General features: G+C 36.1%; 1 protein-coding gene and 1 long non-coding RNA gene across 4 annotated transcripts; one reads left to right on the top strand and one right to left on the bottom strand.

The window, feature by feature from the left end:
- Positions 1 to 17,279: 17,279 nt before the first annotated feature.
- Positions 17,280 to 19,036, top strand: LOC115997299 (protein FAR1-RELATED SEQUENCE 5-like). Its single transcript, XM_031236831.1, has 2 exons — positions 17,280 to 18,236; positions 18,374 to 19,036. The coding sequence occupies exons 1-2, from the start codon at positions 17,594 to 17,596 to the stop codon at positions 18,565 to 18,567; spliced, it is 837 nt and encodes a 278-aa protein (XP_031092691.1). The 5' UTR covers positions 17,280 to 17,593; the 3' UTR covers positions 18,568 to 19,036.
- A 2,070-nt stretch (positions 19,037 to 21,106) lies between these two features.
- LOC115997185 lies at positions 21,107 to 23,056 on the bottom strand. Of its 3 annotated transcripts, none has more exons than XR_004093702.1 (6): positions 22,963 to 23,056; positions 22,717 to 22,841; positions 22,424 to 22,643; positions 21,958 to 22,336; positions 21,692 to 21,785; positions 21,107 to 21,596 (listed from the first exon to the last, which is right to left on the bottom strand). It is a non-coding gene; the product is annotated as an uncharacterized LOC115997185 (long non-coding RNA). The 3 variants fall into 3 exon arrangements; XR_004093701.1 differs by having other exon boundaries at positions 21,692 to 22,076; positions 22,157 to 22,336; XR_004093700.1 differs by having other exon boundaries at positions 21,692 to 22,336.
- Between the last annotated feature and the right edge of the window lie 1,122 nt (positions 23,057 to 24,178).

Below are 24,178 nucleotides of genomic sequence, written 5' to 3'. Positions count from 1 at the left end.
TATGTACCTAATCGCAACGTTATAAAGTTTGAGAGTCTAATTGACTTTAAGGATAAAGTTTAAAGGCATATTTGATACATTTTACGCAAAAAAAAAGTGACATTTATATTTACCTGGTATTACAGGTCACCAACACGTAATTATGCCTTGATGACTAAAATGACATGTTTATGTATCTAATTGCAACTTTAAAAAGTTTGAGGGCCTAATTGACTTTACAGATAAAGTTTTATGGCCAATTTGTTACATTTTTTTCAAAAAAAAGTGACATTTATATTTACCTTGAATTACAGGTCATAAACAGGTAATTATGTCTTGATGAACTAAATTGACATGTTTATCCATCTAATTGCAACTTTAAAAAGTTTGAGGGCCTAATTGACTTTACAGATAAAGTTTGATGGCCTATTTGTTACATTTTATTCAAAAAAAAGTGACATTTATATTTACCTGGAATTACAGGTCACAAACAGCTGACATGTTTATGTACCTACTTGCAACTTTAAAAAGTTTGAGAGCCTAATTGACTTTAAAGGTAAAGTTTGATTGCCTATTTGACACATTTTATGCAAAAAAAGTGATATTTATATTACCTCGTATTACAGGTCACTAACAGGTAATTATGTTTTGATGAACTAAATTGACATGTTTATTTAGCTAATTGCAACTTTATAAAGTTTGAGCGCCTAATTGACTTTACTGGTAATGTTTTATTGCCTATTTGATACATTTTATGCAAAAAAAAGTGACATTTATATTTACATGGTATTACAGGTCACCAACAGGTAATTATGCCTTGATGACTAAAATGTCATGTTTATGTATCTAATTGCAACTTTAAAAAATTTGAGGGCCTAATTGACTTTACAGATAAAGTTTGATAGTCTATTTTATACATTTTATTAAAAAAAGTGACATTTATATTTACTGGAATTACAGGTCACAAACAGGTGACATGTTTATGTACCTACTTGCAACTTTAAAAAGTTTGAGAGCCTAATTGACTTTAAAGATAAAGTTTGATGGCCTATTTGACACAGTTTACGCAAAAAAAGTGACATTATTATTTACCTAGTATTACAGGTCACTAATAGGTAATTATGTCTTGATGAACTAAATTTACATGTTTATGTACCTAATTGCAACTTTATAAAGTTTGAGCGCCTAATTGACTTTACAGATAAAGTTTAAAGGCCTATTTGATATGTTTTATGCAAAAAAAAAGTGACATTTATATTTACCTGGTATTACAAGTCACCAACAGGTTATTATGCCTTGATTACTAAATTGACATGTTTATGTATCTAATTGCATCTTTAAAAAGTTTGAGGGCCTAATTGACTTTACAGATAAAGTTTGATGGCCTATTTGATAAATTTTTTGCAAAAAAAAAATGAGATTTATATTTACCTAGAATTACAGCTCACAAACAGGTGACATGTTTATGTAAGAATTACAGCTCACAAACAGCTCACAAACAGCTCACAAAAAAGTGATATTTATATTTACCTGTTATTACAGGTCACTTACATGAAATTATGTTTTGATGTACTAAATTTACATGTTTATGTATCTAATTGCAACTTTATAAAGTTTGAGGGCCTAGTTGACTTTACAGGTAAAGTTTTATTGCCTATTTGATACTTTTTATGCAAAAAAAATAAGTGACATTTATATTTACCTGGTATTACAGGTCACCAACAGGTAATTATGCCTTGATGACTAAATTGACATTTCATGTATCTGTTGGCTGGCCTATTTGATACATTTTATGCAAAAAAAAAGTGACATTTATATTTACCTGGTATTACAGGTCACCAACAGGTAATTATGCCTTGATGACTAAATTGACATTTCATGTATCTGTTGGCTGGCCTATTTGATACATTTTATGCAAAAAAAAAGTGACATTTATATTTACCTGTTATTACAGGTCACTTACATGAAATTATGTTTTGATGAACTAAATTTACATATTTATGTACCTAATTGCAACTTTATAAAGTTTGAGGGTCTAACTTACTTTACAGGTAAAGTTTTATTGCCTATTTGATACATTTTATGCACAAAAAAGTGACATATATATTAACTTGGTATTACAGGTCATCAACAGGTAATTATGCCTTGATGACTAATTTGACATGTTTATGTATCTAATTGCATCTTTAAAAAGTTTGAGAGCCTAATTGACTTTACAGATAAAGTTTGATGGCCTATTTGTTACATTTTATGCAAAAAAAAAATGACATTTATATTTACCTGGTATTACAGGTCATCAACAGGTAATTATGCCTTGATGACTAAAATGACATGTTTATGTACCTAATTACAACTTTATAAAGTTTGAGGGTCTAATTGACTTTATAGATAAAGTTTAAAGGCCTATTTGATACGTTTTATGCAAAAAAAAAATGACATTTATATTTACCTGGTATTACAGGTCATCAACAGGTAATTATGCCTTGCTGCCTACATAGACATGTTTATGTATCTAATTGCATCTTTAAAAAGTTTGAGAGCCTAATTGACTTTACAGATAAAGTTTGATGGCCTATTTTATACAATTTATGCAAAAAAAAAAAAAAGTGACATTTATATTTACCTGATATTACAGGTAACAAACAGGTGACATGTTTATGTATCTATTTGCAACTTTAAAAAGTTTGAGAGTCTAATTGACTCTAAGGGTAAAGTTTGATTGCCTATTTGACACATTTTATGCAAAAAAAGTGACATTTATATTTACCTGGTATTACATGTCACTAACAGGTAATTATGTTTTGATGAACTAAATTGACATGTTTATGTACCTAATTGCAACTTTATAAAGTTTGAGGGACTAATTGACTTTACAGGTAATGTTTTGTTGCCTATTTGATACATTTTATGCAAAAAAAAAGTGACATTTATATTTACCTTGTATTACAAGTCACCAACAGGTAATTATGCCTTGATGACTAAATTGACATGTATATATATACCTAATTGCAACTTTAAAAAGTTTGAGGGCCTAATTGACTTTACAGATTAAATTTGATAGCCTATTTGATACATTTTATGCAAAAAAAAGTGACATTTATATTACCTGGAATTACAGGTCATAAACATGTAATTATGTCTTGATGAACTAAATTTACATGTTTATGTAACTAATTGCAACTTTATAAAGTTTGAGGGCCTAATTGACTTTACAGGTAAAATTTTATTGCCTATTTGATACATTTTATGCAAAAAAAGTAAAATTTTATTGCCTATTTGATACATTTTATGCAAAAAAAGTGACATTTATATTAACATTGTATTACAGGTCACCAACAGGTAATTATGCCTTGATGACTAAATTGACATTTCATGTATCTGTTGGCTGGCCTATTTGATACATTTTATGCAAAAAAAAAGTGACATTTATATTTACCTGTTATTACAGGTCACTTACATGAAATTATGTTTTGATGAACTAAATTTACATATTTATGTACCTAATTGCAACTTTATAAAGTTTGAGGGTCTAACTTACTTTACAGGTAAAGTTTTATTGCCTATTTGATACATTTTATGCACAAAAAAGTGACATATATATTAACTTGGTATTACAGGTCATCAACAGGTAATTATGCCTTGATGACTAATTTGACATGTTTATGTATCTAATTGCATCTTTAAAAAGTTTGAGAGCCTAATTGACTTTACAGATAAAGTTTGATGGCCTATTTTATACAATTTATGCAAAAAAAAAAAAAGTGACATATATATTTACCTGGAATTACAGGTCACTAACAGGTGATATGTTTATTTACCTACTTGCAACTTTAAAAAGTTTGAAAGCCTAATTGACTTTAAAGGTAAAGTTTGATTGCCTATTTGACACATTTTATGCAAAAAAAGTGACATTTATATTTACCTGGTATTACAGGTCACCAACAGGTAATTATGCCTTGATGACTAAATTGACATTTCATGTATCTGTTGGCTGGCCTATTTGATACATTTTATGCAAAAAAAAGTGACATTTATATTACCTGGTATTATAGGTCACCAACAGGTAATTATGCCTTGATGACTAAATTGACATTTCATGTATCTGTTGGCTGGCCTATTTGATACATTTTATGCAAAAAAAAGTGACATTTATATTACCTGGTATTATAGGTCACCAACAGGTAATTATGCCTTGATGACTAAATTGACATTTCATGTATCTGTTGGCTGGCCTATTTGATACATTTTATGCAAAAAAAAGTGACATTTATATTACCTGGTATTATAGGTCACCAACAGGTAATTATGCCTTGATGACTAAATTGACATTTCATGTATCTGTTGGCTGGCCTATTTGATACATTTTATGCAAAAAAAAGTGACATTTATATTACCTGGTATTATAGGTCACCAACAGGTAATTATGCCTTAATGACTAAATTGACATGTTTATGTATCTAATTGCATCTTTAAAAAGTTTGAGAGCCTAATTGTCTTTACAGATAAAGTTTGATGGCCTATTTTATACAATTTATGCAAAAAAAAAAAAGTGACATATATATTTACCTGGAATTACAGGTCACTAACAGGTGATATGTTTATTTACCTACTTGCAACTTTAAAAAGTTTGAAAGCCTAATTGACTTTAAAGGTAAAGTTTGATTGCCTATTTGACACATTTTATGCAAAAAAGTGACATTATTATTTACCTAGTATTACAGTTCACTAATAGGTAATTATGTCTTGATGAACTAAATTGACATGTTTATGTACCTAATTGCAACTTTATAAAGTTTGAGGGTCTAATTGACTTTATAGATAAAGTTTAAAGGCCTATTTGATACATTTTATGCAAAAAAGTGACATTTTTATTTACCTAATTGCAACTTTATAAAGTTTGAGCGCCTAATTGACTTGACAGAGAAAGTTTAAAGGCCTATTTGATACGTTTTATGCAAAAAAAAAAAAGGGACATTATTATTTACCTAGTATTACAGGTCACTAATAGGTAATTATGTCTTGATGAACTAAATCGACATGTTTATGTACCTAATTGCAACTTTATAAAGTTTGAGGGTCTAATTGACTTTATAGATAAAGTTTAAAGGCCTATTTGATACGTTTTATGCAAAAAAAAGTGACATTTATATTACCTGGTATTATAGGTCACCAACAGGTAATTATGCCTTAATGACTAAATTGACATGTTTATGTACCTAATTGCAACTTTATAAAGTTTGAGGGTCTAATTGACTTTATAGATAAAGTTTAAAGGCCTATTTGATACGTTTTATGCAAAAAAAAAAGTGACATTTATATTACCTGGTATTATAGGTCACCAACAGGTAATTATGCCTTAATGACTAAATTGACATGTTTATGTATCTAATTGCATCTTTAAAAAGTTTGAGAGCCTAATTGACTTTACAGATAAAGTTTGATGGCCTATTTTATACAATTTATGCAAAAAAAAAAAAAAGTGACATTTATATTACCTGGTATTATAGGTCACCAACAGGTAATTATGCCTTAATGACTAAATTGACATGTTTATGTATCTAATTGCATCTTTAAAAAGTTTGAGAGCCTAATTGACTTTACAGATAAAGTTTGATGGCCTATTTTATACAATTTATGCAAAAAAAAAAAAAAGTGACATTTATATTTACCTGATATTACAGGTAACAAACAGGTGACATGTTTATGTATCTATTTGCAACTTTAAAAAGTTTGAGAGTCTAATTGACTCTAAGGGTAAAGTTTGATTGCCTATTTGACACATTTTATGCAAAAAAAGTGACATTTATATTTACCTGGTATTACATGTCACTAACAGGTAATTATGTTTTGATGAACTAAATTGACATGTTTATGTACCTAATTGCAACTTTATAAAGTTTGAGGGACTAATTGACTTTACAGGTAATGTTTTGTTGCCTATTTGATACATTTTATGCAAAAAAAAAGTGACATTTATATTTACCTTGTATTACAAGTCACCAACAGGTAATTATGCCTTGATGACTAAATTGACATGTATATATATACCTAATTGCAACTTTAAAAAGTTTGAGGGCCTAATTGACTTTACAGATTAAATTTGATAGCCTATTTGATACATTTTATGCAAAAAAAAGTGACATTTATATTACCTGGAATTACAGGTCATAAACATGTAATTATGTCTTGATGAACTAAATTTACATGTTTATGTAACTAATTGCAACTTTATAAAGTTTGAGGGCCTAATTGACTTTACAGGTAAAATTTTATTGCCTATTTGATACATTTTATGCAAAAAAAGTGACATTTATATTAACATTGTATTACAGGTCACCAACAGGTAATTATGCCTTGATAACTAAATTGACATGTTTATGTATCTAATTGCATCTTTAAAAAGTTTGAGTGCCTAATTGGAATTACAGGTAAAGTTTGAAGGCCTATTTGATACGTTTTATGCAAAAAAAGTGACATTTATATTTATCTAGAGTTACAGGTCACAAACAGGTGACATGTTTATGTATCTAATTGCATCTTTAAAAAGTTTGAGTGCCTAATTGGAATTACAGGTAAAGTTTGAAGGCCTATTTGATACGTTTTATGCAAAAAAAGTGACATTTATATTTATCTAGAGTTACAGGTCACAAACAGGTGACATGTTTATGTATCTAATTGCATCTTTAAAAAGTTTGAGGGCCTAATTGACTTTACAGGTAAAATTTTATTGCCTATTTGATACATTTTATGCAAAAAAAGTGACATTTATATTAACATTGTATTACAGGTCACCAACAGGTAATTATGCCTTGATAACAAAATTGTCATATTTATATATCTAATTGCAACTTTAAAAAGTTTGAGGGCCTAATTGACTTTAAAGATTAAATTTGTGGCCTATTTGAAACATTTTATGCAAAAAAAAAAGTGATATTTATATTTACTTGGAATTACAGGTCACTAACTGGTGACATGCTTATGTACCTACTTGCAACTTTAACAAGTTTGAGAGCCTAATTGACTTTAAATGTAAAGTTTAATTGCCTATTTGACACATTTTATGCAAAAAAAAAAAAAAAGTGACATTATTATTTACCTGGTATTATAGGTCACCAACATGTAATTATGCCTTGATAACTAAATTGACATGTTTATGTATCTAATTGCAACCTTAAAAAGTTTAAGGGCCTAATTGACTTTACAGATAAAGTTTGATGGTCTATTTGATACATTTTTTTCAAAAAAAGTGACATTTATATTTACCTGGAATTACAGGTCACAAACAGGTGACATGTTTATGTACCTACTTGCAAATTTAAAAAGTTTAAAAGCCTAATTGACTTTAAAGGTAAAGTTTGATTGCCTATTTGACAGATTTTATGCAAAAAAAGTGATATTTATATATACCTTGTATTACAGGTCACCAACAGGTAATTATGCCTTGATGACTAAATTGACATGTTTATATACCTAATTGCAACTTTAAAAAGTTTGAGGGCCTAATTGACTTTACAGATTAAATTTGATGGCCTATTTGATACATTTTATGCAAAAAAAAAGTGACATTTATATTACCTGGAATTACAGGTCATAAACAGGTAATTATGTCTTGATGAACTAAATTGACATGTTTATGTACCTAATTGCAACTTTATAAAGTTTGAGGGTCTATTTGATTTTACAGATAAAGTTTAAAGGCCTATTTGATACATTTTATGCAAAAAAAAAGTGACATTTATATTTACCTGGTATTACAGGTCAACAACAAGTAATTATGCCTTGATGAATAAATTGACATATAGATAATATTTAGGTGTTATGCTGTTATAAATATTATTAACGTTTGGTAGGAATGTATAGTTATTTTGGTTGAGAAAGGTTTTTGGTTAATTAGAAGAAGAGATTTTAAAAGTTTGCTATCACACATGAGTTCTGCATATATAATAGTATATAATTGGCAAAGGTAATGCTAAAAGGTCTGCCCGTGAACATAGCTCTGTCGGAACGTAGCCACTGCATGCATGGATACCTATTTGAATGACAATGTATTACGTACTGTTATATAAAATAGCATTTATATTTTAATTGTGGATTAATTTAAATATTTAAATTTAAATTATGATTATTATCCTTTAGAAGTTGGAATTTTTAACCATGGTAACTTCCGTATAATTTCTCCTAACTGTTATAATTGTATTTATAAATACTTGGAAGCATATGAAAGATACACCGATAGATATTGTAAATGTCCAATTGATACATAATTAAATATAATAAATAGTTCAAATGTTCAATTGGTACATGTTAGAATATTGGCCTAATTATTTGTCACACATTAGGTTAAGTTTAAATGTAGTTTTGGTTTTTTCTAGACTGCCTGGACCTACTCCTGGTGCTACTTCAGAACCTGCTTCAGCTTGGCATTTGAATCATTCACTGTCCATCCGAAAAGTGTGGCATTAATTTAAAATGTGTGGTAATGAGTGATGGATAATACACTAGGCCTGAGCCACTTTGATAAGCCCAAGAGAACAATTGGATCAAGAAAGCCCAAGAAGGAGCCCCAACACGGAGCAACCGAAGAGTTCGATAAGGATTAGACTTAACACTTATAATATTAGCAAGATTAGGGCATATTAGTCACAATGTAACCTGGACTCCCAATTGGAGGCGGTCCAAGATTCTTATTCCTTGTAGGGTTCTAGGCCCAAAATATGTATAAATAGACCCTCTATACACGGAGAAAGGACAAGCAATTCTGAGCAATACAATACCTATATTCTCTCGCTATATTTTCCTACATATTTCCTATATTCTCGCCATTATAATAGGTAGTGTTGGCCTGCCTTTGACTACCCATAAGTCATAAAACCAACATTGGCGCCGTCCGTGGGGATCGATACGGAAAAGCTTCGTACTTTCCTCTGAACTCGAGAAACATTGTGACTACACAACAGGGGAGGGAAACAGGCCTACCAGCGGGAGATTTGCAGGAAAACCCCACCACGCACGAGCTACTTAATCAAGAAGACCCTCACAAAGGGGAGAGAATCAGCCCGGGCGAGCGTTCCCCGGACAACGACGTCCCTTGGACCCAGCCGGTCGAAATTCCCCCCAATATAATGGAGGTCGCGGCGCAACTCTGTGAATTCCTAAAATCAAGTCGAACGATCGGAGATAAACCACCGGCAGTTGAGCCACGCAAGAAGGAAGCCCCTATCGGCCACGAAGAAGTAGGTGAAAACTATGATCAGACCACAGACCAGGGGTGGAATCATCAGGATCTCGAAATAGCTAACATCGCCAAGGAACTAAGAGACCTCCGGAAAAGGATGGAGAGAGGAAGGGATCAGCCGACAGCCCGATCTCTTCTGTCGACCAATCCATTCACTTTAGAGATACAAGAATATTGCGCTCCTAAGAATTTTCAATGCCCAACAATGACTACATATGATGGAACGGAAGACCCCAGCGATCATTTAATTGACTTTCAAGCAAAGATGATGATATTAAGGGCGGAAGACCCAATGTACGGTAGAGTATTCTTTTCAACACTGAAAGGGGCGGCACAACGATGGTTTTTGTCATTACCTCCGCGGACTATCGATTGCTTTGGAACTCTGGGAGAGCAATTTCTGACATACTTCGCTGGGAGCGTGAGGGCCAAAAGGTATTTCACGGCCCTAACCGCTGTACAGCAAGGAGAGACTGAGACCCTAAAAGAATTCTTAGGAAGATGGAAGAAAGAGATACAAACGGTGGAAGGTCTAGATGATCGGACGGCTATAACGTTGTTTATGGAAGCCCTAAAGGCGGGTGATCTGTTCGCTAGCCTCCGAACAGATACCCCGGAGACGTACGCCCAAGCCATACAAAGGGCGAACAGGTACGCCGAAACAGAAGAGGCCCTGCGACAAAAACAGAGGCGGCGGGAGAAACGCCCAATAGAGGAGACAAGAACGCGTCCTGTGGACCGATCACCAAAACAAAGGGACAAGGGCATGAGGTACGCCTCCCTCGGTTGACAGAAGATCCGCCATAACAAAACGCCTACAAGAAAGGTATTGTAGGTACCATGAATCTCCAACCCATATCACGGAGGAGCGTACCACGTTGTGGAAGGAACTCGAGGGATTGATAGAAAAGAGAATAGCCCTCAGACGAAACATAGATCGACCGCCCCAAGGGGGCCGACCGCCTGTGGGGCCGAACCAGTGGCCAAGACAAGTGGAGATGCCCATGCACGAGATAGAGCCCACGGGGCACGAAGCCGAAGCTCGAAGTGAAGCCCCCAGGATCGCAAGGGAGACCCAAGAGGAGCAAGACGATCATAGCGGGAAACGCAACAAACTCATAATCCACATGATTTACGGGGGACCAGTAGGAGGGGACAGCGCTCGGGTGAGGAAACGCTGGGCTAGACAATTATACATAGGGGCAATACAACATAGAGCACCACCCAAAAGGGGCCGAAGAGACCCCATTATCTTCTCAGATGACGATTTACCCGATGGTCCAACCCCGCATAGGGACACTATCCTGATCGCAATGGACGTCAATGGAGCTACAGTTCGAAGGGTATTCGTGGACACGTGCAGTAGTGTTAATGTCATGTATCTCGAAACATTCACCAAGTTGGGACTAACCAAGGAGAACCTATACCAGGTGAGAACACCTCTAGCAGGATTCACAGGAAACAGCATAGAGCCAGAGGGTTGCATCACCCTGCCTATAGAGATCGGAGAATACCCCAGGGTACGGGCCATCAATATGGAATTCGTGGTTGTAGACTTGAAATCTGCACACAACATAATATTGGGAAGGCCTGGTTTGGAGGACCTGGGAGCCGTGGTATCGCTTGAGCACCTATGTTTGAAATTCCGAACACCTGAAGGGGTAGGGACTGCCAAATGTGATCGCCAGGCGGCGCGATCCTGTTACCTCCTCACGTGCCGCCAAATAGGGAGTCAGGATCTACAGGTGTAGACCATTACAAAAAGGACTGCCAAGAAAGAAGCTAAGGACAGTCTAGAACCCACAGCAGAACAAGAAGAAATGCCCTAAGCTGACGAATATGGCGTATTTTACAATTTTAGTTAGACTCATAATATGTATTTACTAATTTCGTCCGCTTCACAACGAAATTTTATTAACTCTAAATAGCTGCATAACAAAAGTATGGTTACTAGTACAGACCAACTGACTTATCCACCACCGAGTGGAAAACCCATACCCATTAGCCAGTGGCAGACTCGTATTCCCACCACCGTGTGGAAGAAACGCATACTCACTAGGCAATGGAAGAAAAAAAAACCAGTGGCAGACTCGTATTCCCACCACCGTGTGGAAGAAACGCATACTCACTAGGCAATGAAAAAAAAGAAGCATACCCATTAGCCAGTGGCAGACTCGTATTCCCACCACCGTGTGGAAGAAACACATACTCACTAGGCAATGGAAGACATATACCCACCACCGAGTGGAAGACATATACCCATTAGCCAGTGGCAGACTCGTATTCCCACCACCGTGTGGAAGAAACGCATACTCACTAGGCAATGGAAGACATATACCCACCACCGAGTGGAAGACATATACCCATTAGCTAGTGGCAGACTCGTATTCCCACCACCGTGTGGAAGAAACGCAAGTGGCAGACTCGTATTCCCACCACCGTGTGGAAGAAACGCATACTCACTAGGCAATGAAAGACATATACCCACCACCGAGTGGAAGACATATACCCATTAGGCAGTGGTAGACTCGTATTCCCACCACTGTGTGGAAGAAACGCATACTCACTAGGCAATGGAAGATATATATACCCACCACCGAGTGGAAGACATATACCCATTAGCCATTGGCAGACTCGTATTCCCACCACGGTGTGGAAAAAACGCATACTCACTAGGCAATGGAAGACTCACAATAGAGACATAAGGGAGCCCCACTCGGAGCGCAGTGGTTAGTTTAAGTCACCCTCGCAACGAGGTACTCCTCGTAATGAGGCCGGCTGACCAGTTAGTGCGTATCTTTCAGGAGTTGTCAAAATAGATGGTGGTGAGGGCAGTCAGTATCCAAGCAGTTAGTCAGGACCTTCGGCCGACTGCCTCAAAGGACCTTCGGTCGACTGCCTCAAAGGTTGGCTCGGTGGAAGATGAGCACAAGAGGATAATCCCTCGGTATACTTTCCAGAAACTTCGTATCCACAAAATCTCAAGAAAGTGGAGGACTGGATGACGAGAAACATGTTCCTATCGCTTGGGGCATGGAAAAGATAAAAATATTTTTCAAAGACTCCGTACCGTACCTGCGAAATATCAAAAAAAAAAAAAAAAAAAAAAAAGAGCAAAGAAAATAAGAAGAAGAAAGAAAAGAAGAAGAAGAAAAAAACCAGCACAAAAAAAAATATAATAATAACAATAATATATATATATATATATATATGTCAGCTGTGAGGCTGACTGCCTCATGCGTGAGGCAGTCAGCCATGGCAGTCAGCCTTGGGCTGACTGCCTCGCATGGGCAGTCGGCCGGTGCCGGCTGCCACACGAAACGGCCGGCACACTCCGGTAGTCCCGAACACAAAAAATAAATAAATAAATAAATAATAAAAAATAAAAAAAAATGGAGAAGGAGGGGAAATAGCACGAAGACTTATCGGTATCAGTATGTAGTAAGCAAAGAAAGAAAGAAGTTAGAGAGAGAGAAGAGAAGTGAAAAATGAAGGTGGAATGGGGTATTTATAGACAAAATAATAATAATAATAAAAATAAATAAATAAAAATTTGATTTACAGATTGATCAAAGCACAATTATACTTTCCCGAGACTTTGTATTCACAAAATCTCAAGAAAGTGGAGGACTGGATGATGGATAATACACTAAGCCCAGCCACTTGGATCGGCCCAAGAGAACAACTTGATCGAGAAAGCCCAAGAAGGAGCCCCAACACGGAGCAACCGAAGAGTTCGATAAGGATTAGACTTAACACTTATAATATTAGCAAGATTAGAGCTTATTAGTCACAATGTAACCTGGACTCCCAATTGGAGGCGGTCCAAGATTCTTATTCCTTGTAGGGTTCTAGGCCCAAAATATGTATAAATAGACCCTCTATACACGGAGAAAGGACAAGCAATTATGAGCAATACAATACCTATATTCTCTCGCTATATTTTCCTACATATTTCTTATATTCTCGCCATTATAATAGGTAGTGTTGGTCTGCCTTTGACTACCCATAAGTCATAAAACCAACAATGAGTTATTATTGGGATTTAACTTGTGGAAATTTACAGCCAAGAGTGGGTTTGGATTTTAGTACAAAAGGAAAGCTTTGGTTCTCTTTTTTGGACACGGCTCACGAGAGAATTGGAAGTGGAATCAGATTAAATTAATTAGCTACATTTCTTATCCTATTTCAGTTTACAAAGAGTTAATTTATGGCTTTATTAATCACACTTCAACACTGATGCTGGAGGTTGCGGGTTTATGTTCAGTTCAATTATGCGGCTTTATGAAGAGTTGGTGATTGGCTTGCACGAATTCATCCACGACTGTAGTTTTGAAGAAATAAGTTTGTACTCAACGTAGTCCATTGTTGAATGGTGTTGATATTTTTATTTCTTGTAATTCTTTGTGTCTCTTAATGGATTGGGTTTTTGTGAGTGGCCCCACAGACGTAGGAGTATTGCTCCGAACTGCGTTAACAATCCTGGTTGTCGTAGTTTCAGGTTCATTTATTCTTTTGCTTAAGTTTTAATATGATTAAAGTTAAGTAGAAATCTTTAAGTTTGTGAATTCAAGACTCACGATCTTTTTCAGATATTATTCTTAGTCTAACATCTTTAAAAGAAAAATATTCAACAGAGAAACTTGAGAATTATGTAACATCTTTTTGTATCGCTTAAGTTTAAGTCTTACACCTCTGTTGCTTGTCTAAGGGAGATTTTAAACTTTTAGGAAGTGATGAGTACACGTACGAATGAAGAACTCTATCCTCATCACCCTCATTTCCCGATACCATGATTCCAACAATCTTTCTGTTTTAAAATTTTTTGTTTTATCAGAGGATGATGAGTTTTGGTTTGCAAGATTTCGCTACCAACTTTAAAAACTTGATCAGTCTGAAGGCGTTGTAAGTATTTTCTCATATATAATATAATATAATATATTATATTATTAAGTGGTTGTCGTGCAAGTAGATGATTAAGTCAATTAGTGATTTAGTCAGTTAAGTAACTTAGATATTCAGTTTAGCTTTAACTGAATATCTGCCTATATATTAATGGCATGTAAGCTTCTAAGCAATATAGTCCTCCACTGATTCCGTATTCAGAATACACACACCATCTAGTATTCAGGAGAAAGTGGTAGTCAAAACACTAACATTATCATGCAGGTTTACCATTGGCAACTCCAACAACTATGGTATTCAAACGATTCTAAAGCTTCCGCTGTTACGAGGTCAAATTCCTCATATTTATGTTTCTTATATTAGATAATATAATACTAACATTTGGTATCAGAGCCCTATTAATCTCTGTCTGGTTGATTAATTAGCAACAAATATATATATTTTAAAATATATTTGTATTTTTGTTTTCTGGAAAACAATGAGATTTATATGTTTTTATCCCCTTATACAAAATTCCATGCTTCTCTAGCAAATTACAGTGTATATATTTGAGACATATGTACTGCTCGCTGTTTTTCGTTTTTATTTTTAATTTGAATTGAGCCTTCGCTTGGTGGAAATCTTGTTCATTCCACATTAATAAACAAAATAAAAATATAAAATCAATTGGGTTACCTCTTACTGCTTCACAATTCTTTTCTGGCATTCCGATCGTCAGACTAAGAACTCGTCGGCGGCCATTGTTAGTTGTTGGTGGAGCCGGTGACGACGACGCAAAAGGAACGTCGTCGGTTCACTAGATTGTAATTACCATTTGAAGCTATTAAGAATTATAATAATTGTTTTGGCCATTAAAAGTTATAACTATTATTTAAGTTGATTATGTTTTAATCAATTAATAGTTTTCAAAGCCTTAATAATAATATTAAGTCTTTTTAATATATAGTCTTAGTTAATTATTATGTAGTGATATGAGATTTGCATTTGGCATTTTCTTAATTACAGTTTTTGCCTTATTATAGGTATTGGCTTCTTTAATTACTGTAATTAAGCTTCGGGCGAATCTAGTTTATTGCCTTTCATAATAATTATTACTTTGATAATCTATTATGTTTGGTACATTGAAAAGATTACCGATTAAGTGATTATTAATAATGGTAATTAAGTGTTACCAATAAAGTTACGTACCATTGAGCGTTGCAGCGATGTTACTGTCAAGCGGCAAGCGGCAGGTAGCTTAACTCTTTGTGAAGATGGAGGAATTTCGGAGGCTTCTTTGCTATTGATGTCGACGCTATTGAGATATGTGATTTGCATCATTAAGGTATATAAATCATTAATTACTGTTTAGTATTCTTGGTAATTACTGTTATAGCTGTTAACCGTTTTTTGAAATAGTCACATTTTATCTTTAAGAGTATGGAAACATTAAGATAAGTATTGCCATGTGGTTGTCATCATTAAATGTTAATGGAGATTATAATGCTCCTTATTACTATTAATATTTTAATTAATGATAACATTATTTTTATGGTATTAAGTCATGAATTGTTTCCAAATCAATTTATGTGGCATTATTTCACTTAAGAAAATATTATAGACATTATTATTTTCTAGACATTAATATTTTTCGAACTTTAAGGTTTATTAAATTTTCAAGTTATATCCAAAAACGTTTTAAAGGTTAACAGTTTAATTATTTTTTTTTCCATATTTAGTTTCCAAATTAACATAATAATATTATTATGGCTATTTATTGCTTTTTTGGATTATTTGCAATTTTTTGTTATTTTGAAGAGTGATTTTGAATCAATTCAAAATTTTGGAAAAACATGTTTTCTAGGCAAATTGACTATTGTCATTATTGTACATCTATCACATAATTTATTTAGTATTTGAATTATGAGTTTAGATGTTATTGCCCACATTAAGTTAAGTATGAATAATTGAATATATATTTGGTGTTTTTCATACTCTTTAGATTGTTTTTATGCATTCAATCACATTAAGTACATAATATTAAGTTTAATTATGCAATTAGGATTTGTGAGATTTTGATTCACGAATGATAACATATACTATAGCTTGATATTGTTTGAATTTGTGAACTCAACCTATTTCTCATAAATTTGATTTTATGCAATTAAAACATTTCCATGTGGGCTTATAGTTTTGATTCTTTCAAAGTATATATCTATATTCAAATTTTTTTGTTTGAAGTCATACTAGATAGTTTTGAATATTAATTGTATACTTTGATGATATTGCTCATATTAAAAATTGTTTTTAGTTATACAATTTATTTGTGATATATGAGTTTACTATATTTAATTTTATGCATGTATGTTAATATTTTATTTTTACATTATGCGATTTTATTATGCCTTTAGAATGGATAGTTTGAGAATGGATTTAGTTCCTTATTAATTAGAACTTTATGCAATTAGAACTTTATGCATAAAAATTAGCTGCGGTAGTGCCTGAATTTAAGCATGTTTATTCTGTTAATTTAGTCCACCAGTTTAAGCCTAAACCATGAGTGAACCTCTATTTTGATTTGGAAATCTCAAATTGCTATACATTGAATGTGAGAACACATGAACCGAGGAAGTTTCTTGGGGAGGAATACTAGTTGCATGGTCCTTATTTAAAAATCTTGTTGTTACTAGTCCCCTTGATACGCTACTCTGTCTAAGGAGTTGGTATTTAACTAAGCTTCGTCTTGACCAACTTTCTTGGGAACTGTCTATCACATGTCAGTATAGTTTGTTTGTTAGGCTTTAAATTTCCCTTTTGCCAAGTGATTACAATTTTAGGTTTATTAAAGAGTAGCCACAACATCTTTAATTTATTAAAAATTGTGTAAAGTGCAAATCACATAAAGATGGCAATTATGGGTGGGAATAGGTCAGGCCCCTACAAAGGTGCCTATGGCCTGTCCTAGCTTGGCCTATTTAGTAAATAGGCCAGGCTCAGGCCTATTTATAAGCCTATTATATTAAATAGGCTCAGGCCTATATGTAAAGGCCTGACCTGTTTATACATGAGCCCAATATATATAAGTAATATAGCCCATTAAGTCTTTAACCCTTAATTCCTAAAAGCAACAAGCCTATAACTAGTCTTCAAGACTTTAACCCTAAATCCCTAATTGGAGTAGAACAGCCTACTGTTTACTGCGAGAGTGTGAGTTGCGATCGACCGGCGAGGTGGCGACCTATGGAGGCGGCGACCAGCGGCTACGGACGACGATAGGTTAGTCAGTTAGTGGTTTATTGGTTCACTAGTGCTTACTTCTTAGTGGTTCACTGTTGGCTATTGCGGTGTTGCGCTGCCTATAACACCAAGTTCTAGGCTCCAAGTTGTGAGAGCTCAATAACACCGTCCATTGGCCGGGGGTTTGATATAGTTGAGCATGGTGAGGTGTTTTACTTTGAGTATGCTGCAGTGGTTGGGTTTGATGTTTAACGAATCATGGTGAAGAAGGACCTAACAGGTAAGACATTTGTGTGGCATCTGGTGTGTTCAAGACAGGGATTCAAACAAGTTCTGCGTGGCCAGTGTGACGAACTAGGGGGTGGGAATGATGTAGCAGTTAGGGGTTCGGGTCTTAAGACATCAAACAGGGTTGGTTGCCCTACGTGGGTTGTTCTGAAATGGGGGCATGAAGGTAGGTTTGTTGTTCACCTGTTGGAAATTAGGCACACGCACCCACTTTGCAGCGACGCGTCACGGTCCTTCATGTGGTCAAACTACAACATGGACGCCATCCACCTAAACTTTGTTGCTAGTTGTGCTAAAGCGAACATTGGCCCTTCTAAATCATTCAAGTTGTGCAGTGAGCTTGTTGGTGGATTCTCAAATATTGGTGCTACGCGCAATAACTTCCGTAACTTAAAAGGAGACTTGTTGCCATTAATTAAGGGTGCAGATGCACAAATGGTTATTGATAAATTCCGTGGGAGGCAAGAACGGTGTGGTGATTTTTTATTTGACTACGCCGCGGATGTAGAAGAGCAACTTTGTAGGTTATTTTGGATGGACCGTGTTACACGTAAGAGTTACGCTTGTTTTGGGGATGTTATGTCGTTTGACACGACGTGTGACACTAACAAGTGAGTAATATTTTTATTATTATTTAGCATCATAGGTTTTATATTAATATTAGTACCAAGTGCTGGTTTTGGGCATTGTTTGTCTCTAAATAGGAATGCCCTCATGCTCGTCTAACCTCGTAAATGCATGGTTGCATGCACAAATTGGTTTTTGTCCCTTTTACTGGAATTGAAAATCACAAGCGATGTGTGGTATTCGGTGTTGGCTTGCTTGCCAATGAAGATGTGGCCTCTTATGTTTGGTTGTTGGAGAACTTTAAGCGCGCATTGGGCAGTGAGCCTATTTGCACAGTTACAGACCAAAACCTTGCTATGAGAGTAGCTGCGCCATAAGTTTTTGAGCATACACACCACAGATTCTGCATGTAGCCGACATATAATGTCGAAGGTTGTTGAAAAGGTTGGGCTAGTATTAGTAAAGGACTAGGAGTTCCTACGTACTTTGAATGCTGTTGTATGAGATGAACGCATAACTACTGAGGAATTTGAGTTCTGATGGCATGCAGTTATGGAACGGTTTGGGCTCGTGGATCACAATTGGTTTAACCTAATGTTCAAATTGCGCGTGATGTGGATCCCTGCGTTTTTCCGGGGCGTATGTATGGGCGGTTTGTTGCGTACCACTTCTCAGTTTGAAGCCATCAATAGTGTTTTTGGATGTTGCACCAACCATCATGTTAGCTTGGTTGAGTTCTTATGCCATTATGACGGTGCAATTGAAGCGCAACGATATGAGTAGGCGAAGCTAAATGCGTTGTGCGAAGGGGACCTGCCTAAGATGATAACACCATTGGCAATAGAGCGTCATGCAGCTGCAATGTACACCATACGAGCGTTCTATGAGATTCAATCCGAGACTGGTAGTGCGTGTTTCTCTTGCCAGGTCGTGAGCATCCACCATTCGGGGGTGGTTGGGCAGTACGTGATACAGGACGATTGTGGCTACGAATCATAAGTGGAGTTCAATAGTGATGAGAACATCATTCAGTGCATGTGTAAAATGTTTGAAACGGTGGGGCTTATGTGCAGACATGATTTTTTAGCTCTCAAAGATACTGGCATAGAAGTGATCCCCTGGACATACGTGCTTGCACGGTGGTCACGCGCTGCCTGTGTACATCCGGCTAGCCGAGGGGATAGCAAGAGTAACAATGTGGACAGCGACCATATCCCCCCCCCCCCCAACATAAAGTGTGGGTGGATTTCTATACATGTGTATCCCTCGCATGTGAGGATCGGGAACGTATGCGGGTTGTTGCTAATGCAGTAAGGGCATTAAAAGAGACTTTGAGTGTGGATGCTGATTGTTCCCTCATGCGACGTGGAAAGCAATAAGTTATTGAAAACTTCTGTGGTAGTCACAGCAGATCGCATAGCCGTACGTCCCCCAGTGGTAGCAAGAAACAAAGGTCGAGGGAAGTGTTTAAAAGGAACACGAGAAATTGCAGTGACTTTGAAGAAACGTGGTGAACGGACATGCGCTACATGCAGAAAGGCAAACGGTCATGACAGCCGTAACTGTGTGTTACGCAACAAGAATCTGGAGTAGGAGTGTTGGGGTCTAGATTGTATGTAGTTCTTTGGGTTTTTTTTTAATTTAATAATGTACTACTGGTTTGGATACATCCTCGTTTTAGGGTCTGCGTTGTTTTTGCACAATTTATTAATACGTTTTTGGTGTTTGGCTTTCGTTCTATAATCATGCACAGTTCTATGTGTGCGCCCATCCGGTTGTTTTAGTTGTGCCACACCAATTTTAGGCGTGCAAGGTAGTGAGTCTGAGGTATGAAGTGTTATTTTATATGGGAGAGGGGTTGCGTAATATCATTGGTGTCGCGCACTAAGGGAGAGTATAATTACCGAAAAACCAAAAACCGAACCGACCGATAATTTCGGTTATCAGTCGGTTATCGGTTACAAGGCAAAAAAAAAATCGGTTATTCGGTAATTCGGTTATGAACCTTTAATAACCGCGGTCACTGAATAACCGATAATATGTTTATATTATTATATTATTATATATATATATATATATATATATATATATATATATATATATATATATATATATATATATATATATAATGTTAAGAAAACACACGGATTTAGTTTATAAAAAAAAATTTGTAAACTTACTAGTTTAATTGCTTTGTGTTTGATTGTTCCATTAAATCTAGTACACAGTTTGATTATTTAAAAAAAATGATATTTCTTTGATTGTTCCAGTAATCAGTACACACTACTGTTGTTGATTATAATGCTATATATTTATTGAATTGAATTGGAAAATTTCTATTTATGTAATGCTACGTAGCTTCGGTTTTTCGGTTACCGAAATAACCGACCGAAACCGACATAATCGGTTTCGGTCGGTTATAAGTATATGTTCGGTCGGTTTCAGTCGGTTATAAAGACTAAAACAATGCTTTCGATTATTCGGTTATTAACCGAAACCGACCGATGCTCACCTCTATCGCGCACAGTGCTACCATTAGACCTTGCTAGGATTGTTAATTGGGGGCGATGATGGGGGCGTGGGCGTGGCTGCACGTCGTTATAATTGTAGTTGCACAAGTTTGCTATATACGTATACAAATTCATACACACACATAGTGCTAGTGATACTCCCTGCACTAGATTGTGCAAGCCTTATTTATATCTACTGGTCCAAAAGAAATCACTCTTCCCTAGCTATACCCCCTAACATTTTCCATAGAGGATGAAATTCCTTTGTGTATATATATATATATATATATATATATTTTTTTTTAAATATCGATTGAATTAAGGATGTTGTTACCCCACGGGGGGAGGGGGGGTGTTTTTTACTAGCATACTCATACATGATCACATAATAGCAATATACCAAAAATCCCTTATTTTATTATCCCGTGTCTAAGTACACGTCAAGAATCCCCACATCAGAAAATAGGAATTTGAAGGTTGTACAGGGTGCTAAGCTCGTGAATTATTACACTTGTAGATTCACATCATTGTCCAAAAAATTCATAATGCAATTTAGTTCAATGGTACAGACGTCTTCCTTGTGAGCCCATTCACAAAGTTTCGTGCACACTTGATGTTGCTAGTTTGGTGAATGGTGATGTCACTGATCAGTATTTCCCTCATAATTTACTTGCGCAAAACACATAGCTGCCAGTAGTTCTCTCTCTCCAGACCTACATCCTAGTTCGCGACCCCTAGGCCACAGTACGACTCCATGTAAAGCATAGTGTATACTGCAGAGTCTACTTGGTTTTTAGCATCCCGCCACGACATCTGCATCCTTTTAGGTTTCACTTCCCTGATTTGTAATGCTAGTTCAGTCTCAAGCTTATCATCCAAGAATGTAGAGAGTAAATCTACATGCAAAAATGTGAGTTTTCCATGGCATGTTAGCGTTGTGAAAATAAAACAGGATGTAATTTATGAAGTCCAGTGTGCACGTTACACTTACCAACTTTGCTGGGGTTTGGCAATACATCTCTCCTTTTGTTTTAGAAGCCGATGAGTTATCGATGATGTCTATCTTCTTCGCAACCGTGTCGACACTGATCATGCAGAAACACGCTTATTGCAGAATTGGGAATACTACCAATTTTGATAAGATTAGACCTCATTTGGAGGGGTGGGGTTGTGCGTGTTGGCGTGTGTGAAAATGCCACCGTGCGATGAGCAGCTGTAGGCGTCGATAGGTGGGCAAAGATGTCAAGAAAGACTTACCATGTGAATCCCGCGCCAAGTATCGTGCGGTGAGTTTCTGAAGTCCGCTTCTAGTCCTTTAGTGAACCACCCTAGGCGAACGGAATAGAGAGCTGTGTGGTTCTCCACAAATTGAAGCTCTATCAATTGTGCCCAAAGGATGTTACTAAATGGCACAGTTGGAATAAGTAGTGAAGACGTTTTCGCAGAGAGAACTTACAATTTTCATAGTGGACGCAAAGAGCCTGTTAGGAACTCAGGGCCTTTGGTCAGCTCTTGGTAATTTAGCACGCACGCCCAAGCATCCACTACCGCAACGTCGACCTCAGTCTCATCCTTCAAAGTAGCAATATCCCCCCACGTTGCACTGTGGTCCTTGTAGCGGAAGATCTCCTCATTCCTACAATATATAGTGGTTAGCTAACGCGAAACGCTTTAAAAGTCCGAACCATTTAAACAGTGGAGTTTATGTAAGCTTTTTACATACCCTCCACGAGGTTGTCGAGGATCCAACGGTACACATAAGTTTTGTTCGATATAGTCTACGTAGGGTGTCCTCCCATGGGGCCCACATGGTGAGAAATCTTCATGACAACTGGAGTCGGTGGGTGATTTGCCTCCTGGGATGGTTTTGATGCTTTGAGCGGTGCACGCCTCGTGTGTTGACTGGTATTAGTTGTGGGTCCATTTGGGAGCGGGACCAGGACCTGCATAGTGATTGTTAGGAGTAATTTTAATACAGTGTGTTTGAAGAGTACTAATCCATATATTGTCGTATACCTAGGGGTGGCGGTGTAGACATTATCACGTACGTAGTTGTACGGGCTGCTGGGTGGGGCAGGGGATCTTGAGTGTGCGAAGGGGCCGACCCTGTCGGTTTTTGCAGATGACCGTTTTTTTATGACCTATGTAAGCAACATGTGCGAACAATTAGCACAAGTGTGTAGTGGGGGTGCATCTTGGGTAACCCCACATAGAGTAGAAGCAACCATGTTAGAGTCTAGGGTGATTAACTAACATACTTACCGAGTTATGCTCTTCACGAGCTTGTGTAATGACCCCTGCTTGGGCTCCCCCCGGGTTTGCAACTACGCCAAGGGTAGGTGTCTGCACCACTAGTGATGAACCCGCATCCTATGGCAGACATAGGCAAAATGAGGGCACACTAGAGAGGGGTGGTTTTGGTGCTCTGAGCGGCGCACACCTCGTGTGTTGACTAGTATTAGTTGATGGTCCTTCTAGGTGAACGATTGTTATTAGTAGTTTGAATACAGTGTTTGTTTGAAGACTATTGATCCATATACTGTCGTAAACCTAGGGGTGCGCGGTGTAATCATCATCTCGTACGTAGATGGGCGGGTGGCTAGGCAGTGTAGCGGAACTCGAGTGTGCGGTAGGGTTCATGCCGTTGTTTTTGCCAGATGACTATGTTTTAATGACCTGTGTAAGAAGCATGTGCAGATGATGAACTTAAGTGTGGAGTGGGGTAACAATTGTGGTGGGTTATACATTGCATGCACAGTGGTTTGCGCTTAGATGCACAATTACAGCTTATATAATTTCTTGCACACAGAAACAAGTTGTGACTGCACAGTACCAACGTTAAGACCCTACTTTGGCTAAAATGCAATTCATTATGAAAGTATTCATATCGGGAGAAACATATAACACAGTTTATATAAATTGTTGCACCCAAAAACAACCGTGAATGCATAGTACCAAACTACCCACAGAATTTGTAAAATTGGGAGAATTATAATAAACATATGGTAAACTACTCGAATATTATTGGCAATAGATGTGGACTTAAATTGGGAGAATTATAACAAAGATTGGGTACACTCCTATATATACATTGCATATATTTCTTGCACACATAACCAACCTTAAATGCACAGAACCAAATAGTTTAAATGCACAGTGGTTTGCGCTTAGATGCACAATTCCCAATTTCACTGTCCGTGCCTGGGATTACCCATGATGCTTAGAGGGTTTTGGGGGACCCTGTTTGTTATAATTATCCCAAGTTGAATATTTACAAATTGAATTACATTTTTGCAAAAGTAGAGTCTTTAGTTTGGTAATGTGCATTCACAGTTGTTTCTGTGTGCAAGTATTTGATGCAATGTGTGTGTGTGTGTATATATATATATATATGTATGTATGTATACGTATATATGTATGTATACGTACATATATATATATATATATATATATATATATATATATATATATATATATA

Source organism: Ipomoea triloba, chromosome 11, assembly GCF_003576645.1.
Source record: "Ipomoea triloba cultivar NCNSP0323 chromosome 11, ASM357664v1".
Classification (NCBI taxonomy): Eukaryota; Viridiplantae; Streptophyta; class Magnoliopsida; order Solanales; family Convolvulaceae; genus Ipomoea; species Ipomoea triloba.
This window is presented reverse-complemented; position numbering and strand designations above follow the sequence as displayed.